At 39.0% G+C, this 10,481-nt stretch overlaps 1 protein-coding gene across 1 annotated transcript in view; it reads left to right on the forward strand.

The window, feature by feature from the left end:
• The window catches only part of Cph (BCL11 transcription factor chronophage), a 34,022-nt gene extending 26,251 nt beyond the window's left edge, over window positions 1-7,771 (forward strand). The window contains exon 3 of the mRNA XM_018515495.1: window positions 5,026-7,771. Within this exon, the coding sequence (XP_018370997.1) occupies window positions 5,026-7,196 (2,171 nt within the window). The 3' untranslated portion in view covers window positions 7,197-7,771. The remainder of the gene's footprint in view (window positions 1-5,025) is intronic.
• Window positions 7,772-10,481: the final 2,710 nt, after the last annotated feature.

Here is a 10,481-nt window from a genome sequence, read left to right on the forward strand (position 1 = left end):
TATATATATATATATATATATATTTAAAATAAGTAAATATATATATTTTATTAGTTTAACAAAAGCTTATATTTCTATTTATATATCGATTATTTTAACGATTATTTTATTTGATCATAACTAATTGATTATTGCATGAAAATTACTCAGCCTTTTATTTATTTTAAAATTTGCAAAAAATAATTTACATTTGTATTTCAATACTTCAAAGAGGCAAACTTAAGAAACTTATAGAAATATATTTTGAGAAAAATTGGTAGAAGGGAGTTCGTGTTAAGTCTTCCGTAAAAGGGTTGAAAGGAAGTATTCGTAGGATGACCGGGACTCGAATCGTTGTTAAACAATGGCGTTCCGAACGATTTGCCCGTAAACGTCGCATAGGCCAATTTGACGGGCAATTTCTGGAGAAAATCGGTCGGTCACTATCGTTGGAGGGCCATCTCATGTACAGACATATTGTTCATTTGATTCCGGTGTCCCTTCTGAGCACGAATCCTATTTCGATCTACAGAGAAAAAGATTTCTTTGAATTTAATAAATTTTATTGTATTCAAATAAATTTGTTATTTGGAATGATCCAAACAAATCAATGTTTGAATCAATAAGTATGATTGTTTGAATTTAAAATAATGTGTATCTTCGTCTTAAATACATTATTTGTTTGAACAGACAATGTCTATCTTCGGCATTCGCGTGATCAACTGTATGGCACAAACACAATTGATATAGCACTGCTCGTTTAATCTTGTTGTTAGACATATAAATCGTTGTTTCCGTAATTTCGGTCGAAAAATGTATTGGTTGTTCTAAGAAAGCAATTATTTGCATGGAACAATCTCTATCAATATAATTTATCATTTTCAAATAAATAATTTGTTTCATCGTTCGTATTCATTATAACCAAATAATATATTATTTGATTGAAAGATATTACTTTAAATAATGTTATTTCTGTCAAACAATAGAGGTTTTTCGAATGAAACAACATAATTTTTATTAAAATAAATAATGTTTCGTACAAGCATATGTTGTTTCAATGAAACAAATTTTAGTCAAATAAATAGGAATATTAAATCCAAAGAAACCTTTTTCTCTGTGCCTTTAAACTTCTCTACACGAGTATACGTCTTGAAAAATATTGAAGTTGTATGTAAATTGTATTTTAATGTGCAGATATTCTCTCTTTCTCTTTCTCTCTCTCTCTCTCTCTCTCTCTCTCGTCGATCAATAATTTTATTCTACTGTTTACTTTCACATGTGTTCTTTAAAGGGCAACCCCTATAATATAATATAATATTAAATTGAAGAGGATAATTATTGTAACTTTTTTACTTCGTAAATAATACAAGATAATTACATAAAAAAAAATGACTACCCACTAATCTATTGTGTGATGGTACGTCAAGACGATTGTGCAACATATATCTCTATTAATCTATTATAATTCTGTACTTATCCGATAAAAAAATCACCGTGAGCGATAACGCACACCCGAATTGCAACCAGCTAGTCAGCCATTTCCTGTAGATATGGTCATGAAATCTGGAGAAATAATCCTAACAGATGGCTACCCGCGAGGTTTGCATATGAAAAGCGCTGGGTCGTGAATCAATACACCTTTATTATGCTCAAGCACTTGCTTATCTCTTTTCCCGTCGGCATCTTCCTTCCCCGGGGAAGTCGGCAATATTTTTGACTTCTAGGGAAAAAAAGAACCGCCTGGCCGTTCAAGAAAAGGACGAGGGCGAGGAAAAGTAGCGTGGTGAATGCTCGAAGCGTGAAACAATACACCGAATTTTCGCGCTTCACCACTTGGTTCTGGCGCCTGTTTCAGGATGACTCGACTGTCTTGTCCTCACTCTCTTTTATGGTTTTCTCCCTCTCTTTGCCTCACATATGTTTTAATTTCTGTTCGGAGCCGAAACTTTGAGCCAATTTGTATTTCACTTTTTTTTTCTATCGAAGAATCAAGCTGAAGATGACTCGAGAAAATTTCAAAGTCTGAAAAGTTTTACTCATTTCGAACTACAAGTCGTTTCCTTGACATATATACGCAGTTTCTGTTGTTCTTTCATGTTTCCATTTAATTTAAACTGAGAATTATATAGCGGATAAAGCAAACAAATTTTGGGAAAGAAAAGGTTATTTAAAAAATGTCACGATTTTTCATAAAATTTTGCCTAGATTCTTGTAAATTTAATTTTTTCAGAATATTATTTTTATTAATTTATCAAAATATTTAATATATTCAATATTAACAACTTACAAATATTGCCTATCTAAAAAGTATATAAATAAATAACATCATATGTAAGCATAACAAACGTTTTTCAAGAAAAATTGAATTGAGAGTTGGAATCTCAATTAAAAAGTAAGTCTTTTTTAAGAAACTTCTACAAAAGTTAAACTATACAGTTTTTCTTTGAGAATAGAAAGTTGAAGTATTAAAGTTGAAGTTGCCAGAAATACGATTATACAATTAAAACATTCATATTTTTTATATAAGCTTTTCTTCCCGAACAAAGTTTTTAGTAATTCAGGAAATCATCGAGGATATCTTGCCTATTCACTTGCGATCTTTGTGCCTTGTTCCTCTGCGACTTTCTCCGCGTTCTTTCTGTCAATCGAAAAATCACGCGCGTCAATGAGATGAGATTGCAACGAGCGTCTCTCATTCTATGCTTGCTATGACGCGTAAACGCTGCAAGCGTAATCCTGGTGAAAGGTCAGCAAGGCGAGGAAGAAAAGTCCCTCGCCCACTGTCAGGCTCGTTATTCTACTTAGCACCTTGTTATATACAACGAAATGTGTTCTATTGTGTATTGTCGCGCGATAAACTATCATTTACCCGTTGACGGCGCGCGCGACGAGTTGTTCCTAATTTTATTTAAGATTCATTGTCTTCGCATCCTGCTCATCGGACTGATCTCTCGGAAGACATGCCATTTCTACGAACTGTTCTGAGTAATTTCACGTCAATGTACAATTATAATCGTACGAAAAAGTGTGGAGATAAAATTCCGAAATCATTGAAGATATATTTACATCATTCGTGTAATATCAGTTAAATAGATTATTATATATTTGAACTAAATTAGTAGATATTATTATTTACTAGTAAAAAGAACAACTTTTTGTCATAATGATTATAGAAATAATGTTTTTAAATATAATATACAAAAAATATGCCTCAGTCTGGCGAGCTTTCGGCTTTAAAATGATCTTGGAGCTTTATTTCTAACAAAGATCTTTCCGTATCTCGAACGGCCATTTAATTAGGACCACTTTATTTTGCTCCAACCTTTTGTCTCCGGCTGACTTTCCCTCCCGTCCAAGTACTGCGAGACAGTGAGGTACAATGGGGAGGAGAGGACGAGTCCCGAACTTTTTAATCTCTTACAAGAGGAAGTATACCCCTGCCCACTACAACGCGCTCGTATTTATCTTGTCTAAGAAGTTTCTTCCTGAATAATGCCGCGTGCGTATTTATTTGTCTGTGCGAGACGCTCACATTCTCAAATTCGACAAGTCCGATTTTATCAAATTAAGAGAAAGAAATTCGTGGTAGTTTGGGAAAAAGTTTCGTAGCCAAATGTTCCTTTAATATTGAGATGGCTTAAAAATATTTTATTCTGTAAAAAAAATTGTACTTGCATTAAATAATTGTTTCTATTCGGAGATGTTCACGTATTCAAAAAATATTTTATCTAAAGAAAATTTTGGAAAAAGGCAACATTAAATAAAAAAATAATACATTGTACGGGCGCACGCGTACTTTTGCAAAAATGACTAATTGATATTTTAAGCGATTTCGTACTGTTTCTTAAGCTATTGTAAATTTAAATCTTCCTCCTCAATCCCTGACGTCCGGCATTATGATTCGAGGGAATATGCTGCCCGGGTAATGTTCCACGGTGCTTTTACTCGCAAAGTGAGGGTCGCCCTTAAGCACATGGTGCGTGCATCCTCGGCCTTTCTCTCCCTTTCTCAACAATCCTCTCTCATTCCCGCCGCCAAGGCGACGCCGAATTAATAAAATCCCACAGATTCGCGCGACGGGCATCTACTGTGCTAGGCGGGGTGTGAAAAATGGCTGAAAATCTGATATTCCGGATTAAAAACATTGAAATTCAAAACCCGTCCCTCCCGCATTATAAGCTTCCGCGCGCGCCATAGGGAAGGAGGGTCGAGAAGTCGTTAAGGGTCAGTTTCAGCAGCATGCCGTGGTAACCGACCCCCGTTGGCCCACAACGATCCTCTCCCTCCGTGCTTTCCGACAACCACCATTCTACGAGGATATTATTTTTAAGCCCCCGCAACTCGCCAGCCCGAACCGCAATTTGACACAGACGCGCCGTTTGAATTCTGAATTCAATCGGTCGGGTCCGATCTCTGTCCCGATTCCGCGAAATTAAGGGTGGTTCGAAAATTGATAGCATAGCTCCGAGGCATGTAGGCACACATGTTATGTGTGTACGTGCGAGTTTTACGAGCTGCCGTCACATGCTCGCGAAATTACCGTGAAGCTTCAAATCCTGTCGTCAGATTATTACGATATATCTAGAGCCTTATAATCATCTTATCCGTAGCTAGAACGTCGAATTATATTAGCCTCGTCAATGCAACACTCTTTCGTTTTCTCATTAAAAAATTAACTTCAATTTTTAAAATAACCGTATTATGTATCGAGAATGTTTAAGTGAAAGAATTACGAGAATTTTTATATTTTATTTTAACACATGAAATTTTCTGTATAAAGATTTTTAAAAATATTAAAAGGTAATATATATTGTATTATTAAACATTGATTGTAAAAAGAACATTTACGAAAACACATGAAAGAATTGAATTTATAATTATACACGAATGATGAACCTGTTAAAACTTCAACGTCCCCCCCCCCCGTAAATTTGGTAGAATTTGCTATATTTAAATTTTCGGAATGCTAAAACAAAATTCTTCTTCTCTCTTCCAAGACAATGGACTGCAAGCCTTAATACCACGACATCGATATATCTGTTTCAGAACCAAGGTGGCTACAGTGCTCGCAGTGTTCTCGACGGCTGTGCTCAGCATGGGAGCTCCTTCAGCATGTACAGAGCATGCACGGTGCCCGCCTCTACTGCTCCTCCTCCTCGTCGACGAACTCGTCGTCGAACACTCCGGCGCCTAGTCCACCGACGCCTACGCCGACGCACGCGCATCATTTAAGTCCGCCAAATCATCTAAACTTAAGCGGCAAGTCCACCGGAAGTTCCTCGGCAGCGAACTCTTCCGGCGGTACGAATACGAGTGGCAGTAGTGGTGGCCGGCAGCAGCTTCAGACCTCGTCCTTAGTGGGCGATCCTCTTCATAGTTTTTTGAGGCTACCCCAACACTTGGAACGAAGTTTCCCGCCTATGTTCAGGCCCGATTTCCTCACCTTGAATCCTCTGGCAGGATATAGAGGTCTTCAGGAATTGCAGACCGCCACGCGGAATCTGCAAAACCTGGGCGACCCGCTTCGCGGTATGGATGGTTTAAATCTGGGGGATCCACTGGTACGTAGCTCATTGGATTCCCTAAATAATGCCCGGAACCTGGCAAACCTGGCCGAACTGTCGCACGGTCGTGGCCTCGGAGGCCAAGCACATCCACCACCACTTGAAGCGAACCTGGATTTTTACTCAGCGCGCCTAAGGAGCCTCGCTAATCCGTCCTTAGGCGCGGCTCCACCTACACCTAGCGGTAATCCTACGACGAATCCCCCTCCTCCACCGGTACCATCAGTACCGTCAGTTCCTGTCGCCAGCAGTGTTCAACAACAGCAGCAACAACAGCAACAACAGTCGCAACAGCAACAATCTCAGCCCCATTCACAGTCAGTGGAACCGCCTAGTCCGGCCTCAGCCAATCCCGCAAATTTAACCCACAGCAGCCACCAAAAAGAGAATTCGCCGCCTTGTTACAGTCAAAGCCCTGTGGGTCATCATAACAATAATAATTCAACCGACAGCGAGAAGACTAGCCCGCCAGTAGCTTCTACGCCAATTATTACTGATTCTTCGTCGGAGACAGTGTACACATGCGAAATCTGTGACAAAAAGTTTCGCTTCCAATCAAACTTGATCGTTCATCGTCGCAGTCATCGAGACAAAGAAAGGCAATACCAGCAACAAGAAAGCAGGCAAGATAGTCAGAGTACGCCAACGAGATGCGAAGTGTGTGAGATTGAGGTAGCGAGTTTCACCGAATTGAGGAAACACATGAGGAAGGAACACCAGGATCACTTGAACTCGGCCGCTAGTCCGCAAGGTAGTGTTGAAACGGTGCCTGACGATGGGTCCAGCTGCGATGAAAACATGGACCTAGATGAGATGGAGGAGAATGAGCAAAAGAACGAACGGGAGGATGCAGAGGAAAATACACCAGAGGATCTAAGCACTACACAAGGACAGAACGGCGAGGAGAGCGTAGGTCGAGTAGAGAAACCGGCCAGCTTGGTGGGCGATCTCATGGAAAAATTTGGCCTGAGTAACATCGCTCAATACTCAGAAGCTTATCGACAAGCATTACAAGAAAATCATCGTAGCGGTTTCCTCAAAACTGAATCGCCGTGTAACCTCACTAATACGCTCAACAATAACAAGGAGAAGGAAAGTGCTCTCTCGCCCACAAATTTTAACTCCTCAACAACGCCGAATATTTTTTCTGGCCAGGGATTTCCTAGGTCCTCAGGACCAGATTTCGGAGGTCTTTGGTTACCTAGTCCGCATTACCTGGAGAATAATGAATTTCGTAAAGCGAGCAAAGCAACGACGTCCAGTTTAGCGCTCCAGGGCTTGCCAAGTCCGCTGCTGAAGAAGGAGCGGAGCGGCCGAAACGACACTTGCGAGTATTGCGGCAAAGTTTTCAAGAACTGCTCAAATCTAACGGTGCATAGGCGGTCGCATACCGGCGAGAAGCCGTACAAGTGCGAGCTCTGTTCATACGCATGCGCCCAGAGCTCGAAACTGACCAGGCACATGAAGACCCATGGCCGACACGGCAAGGACACGTATAAATGTCGCTTTTGTGAAATGCCATTTTCTGTGCCGAGCACGTTGGAAAAACATATGAGGAAATGCGTAGTGGTGGTGCAACAGGGTCCCAAGTTGGACATTCCGTATCCAATAATCAAGGACGAGGATTCTTCGCTTAGTAGCAAGGATACTTGATCCTGGAACGGAAGCCTACCGCCAATCCCGCCGCTGTGGCCACATAGGCCGCCTTATCCGGTATACTGAAGATGAAGGATCTTCTTCTTCAGGGACCTCGAGAGAGAAAGAGATGAACAATTCTGTGGGTCCCGCAAGACCGGATTTTATCGAGACGGCGCGACCTCAGAAGAATCTCTTGACACGAAATGTCCGAGGTTACCTCTCGGGATTAGGAGGGGTGGTAGGTCGATGCATGATCTCGAGAATCTCTGACCGAACGGCCTGGAAATGGCTGATCGAGTCAACAAGTCGTAAAAAAATTATCGAGAACTGAAAGACCTAGCGTAATTGGAGTTTCGATTAAGTTCGAAGAAGAAAGAATCCTCACACGCGATCGCGAGGATTAGATGCAATCGTGAAGGCGATGTACAGGTGACGCGAAAAGGCAACAGATAAAAAAAGAAGGTACTCAACAAAAAACTCTACTCCGCGTTTTAACTCACTAGAAAACGAACGAATGGTTACCAGTTTGCGAGTCTCAGCACACACAGCTATTTAAATTATATATATCTCTATAAATATAGTTTATAAATGACGGAAAAAGACACTATAAATATAAAGCTGCATATATATACATACGGATAAAAAAATATACATATATATATAAATATATAAATATATATAAATATAAAAAGAAATGCAAATACAAAGAATATAAATATTATAAATAAGATTAAAACGAACAATAGTTCGTAAATTTATTATCGCATTTGAAGATTATTTATTTAATAATAGATATATATATATATATACATATTGTATAACGTAATATATATATAAATATTATGAAAATCTGCACTGGCCGTGTATTATATAGGGACAAATTGGAATGCAGTCTTTTTGTACATTACACGACGTCGCTTCGTAAGAATGCGTCAATGGAACCGACGCGTCTTTTTAAAATGCATCGATTTCCTTAGCACATAAGGAGAACTGGCAACTTCGATGATTCTGTATGTATATATTTAAAAACATCGATATTTGAACCACTGTTATATATATACATACATACTTATGTATATCAATATGTATAGGATAATTGAGAATATTTGATTTAAGTAATATATGATGAAAAGAGAAGCTAGTATCTATAAATTCTAGCTCGATCCTATGTACAATGTAATTATATCTATTATCGGCGACTTTATTACCTTTATTAATATTATTATTGCACTTATTATATTGTCTTTATTATTATTAACATTATTATTGTTTTGTAACATGATTATTATTGTCATTATTACTATTATTGCTATTATTATTACCATTATATTATTACATTTGTCACTATTATCATTACGGTTGCAGTGAGTTTAAGCGCCGCTTTCATTATTTTATCCAATATTAAATTATTATCGCAGATGTTTTTAAAGGTTAAGGAAATGCCAAAGTTGTTTAGGTTTATAGCCGCTGATTTTACATCGCGCGACGTGCCCATCGAGATAGAGGAATCGTTTAATCAGAAAGAAATTGTAGAAACTGCATTTCTTACTAAAGACTGTCTTGATACTGATCGTAATCTAAAATTGATATTGATGATGAGATCGTAAACTGATAAATTAATCGATCCTACGAACAATCTTCAAAAAAAAAATACTCCAATCGATAGAATTCCTGCTTCGATGGTCATCTCGCAGCCACGTCGAGAATATCATCAGCGCGCTTTGTTCGTTGATTATATTTATTGTCGCCACGGTGTCGAACCGTGCTCGGCTTTCGCGGGATCGATACTGAATATTGATCCAGCGAAAATCGTCCCGCGGCCTAACCGAGGCGCAATCAGAATCGAATTTCCGTTTTCTCTCGTCCTCGTCCAAGACTGAGGCTTTCGGGCGACGCGACGATTGTTCTACAAGTTTTTGCGTTCCGTTTTAAGTAGCGAAATAATTTTTCTTTCTACCCTTCCTTTTGTTTTCCTCAACGACACCTCGTCGATATAAACGTTTTCGAAGAGAACTGTTCCTAAAGAGAGATATATATATATATATATATATATATAAATATACGTAGGCAATAAGGTAAAAACGAAAATAACTTCGCGATACGTGAGAGAGACGACGAAAGAATGCGAGTATCGATGTGATTGCGTGTCTCTATGTGATTTCATTGTGCGTGTTACCTTCTCGTTCCGGGGATGAATGTTGCGCGTGTGCGTGAGGTCGATGGTGAGAACGCGAAAAAGAGCATAAAGGCGATTTAAAAAACTCATATCAGATAGTTCTCTCGGTGTTAGACGTGTACGGCCCTAGATAAAAAAAAAATCTCTCGTTATCTAGTTAAAAGTTTGTTAGATTGATTCCTGAAATACGTACATGCCAGGCTCCGCGTTTATACAACATACTGTAAATAATGGCACTGCCCGTAGCGATGATTCGGAAGCAGAAAGAGAGCCGCATCGTCGAAAAGTTATTTAATGATCATAATAAACAAAAAAAAAAGATAAGTTTACGACGATTTTTTCTTCTTTTTTTGTGCAACGATGTGTTTTGTCGTTCACAATGATCGTGAACGGAAATTGGATCTAAAACGATCGAGCGAGATATGGGGATGATAATCCCCTTCGAGAATTCGCGGAATGAATGGAGAGAGAAAGAGAGCGAGAGAGAGCGAGAGAAATTTTTGATCGAGCACCGTGTGTGTAATCGATGAAATAAAAATTCTGCGGCACGTCACCATACACGAATACGCGTACTTTGATTTCCGAAAATTCTTCCTCCTTCTCTACTTCCTTTCTTTTTATTCACGTTTATCCCACATAGGACCAAATTCCCTGCCTCATCGAAACAAAGGAGTGACATGTGTCAAATGCAAATCTCGCGGCGGGCGATCGGACCGGCGGGATGCGACGAGGACAATAACGAATTTAGGTGACACGGAAGAATATCCTTATGCTAGAGAGATACACGATAAACGCTGTAGTCGTGATAAATCGTAATGCGAGTTCGATATGGAGATTGTCACTGGCAATTCCTGCTTCGTTCGCACCAGTCGCGAAACGGTGTTTAATGTGTAATCTAAAATATGATATTGCATAAACTCCTCATTATCTCGATGAATTGACGTATTGATAATAAATTAATCTAACTGTCCTGTCGTATCCTCCGGTTGGTTTCTAACGTTTCTACAGGGTAAATCACATAAAATGCTAAAAGATAATCCCAGAACTAACATCAGGAGTATAGTCGAGCAAAGTATCTAGGCAGTCGATATAATTTAAAGCTACGAAGTATTTCCTATAATTAT

Source organism: Trachymyrmex cornetzi, unplaced genomic scaffold (assembly GCF_001594075.2).
Source record: "Trachymyrmex cornetzi isolate Tcor2-1 unplaced genomic scaffold, Tcor1.1 scaffold579, whole genome shotgun sequence".
Classification (NCBI taxonomy): Eukaryota; Metazoa; Arthropoda; class Insecta; order Hymenoptera; family Formicidae; genus Trachymyrmex; species Trachymyrmex cornetzi.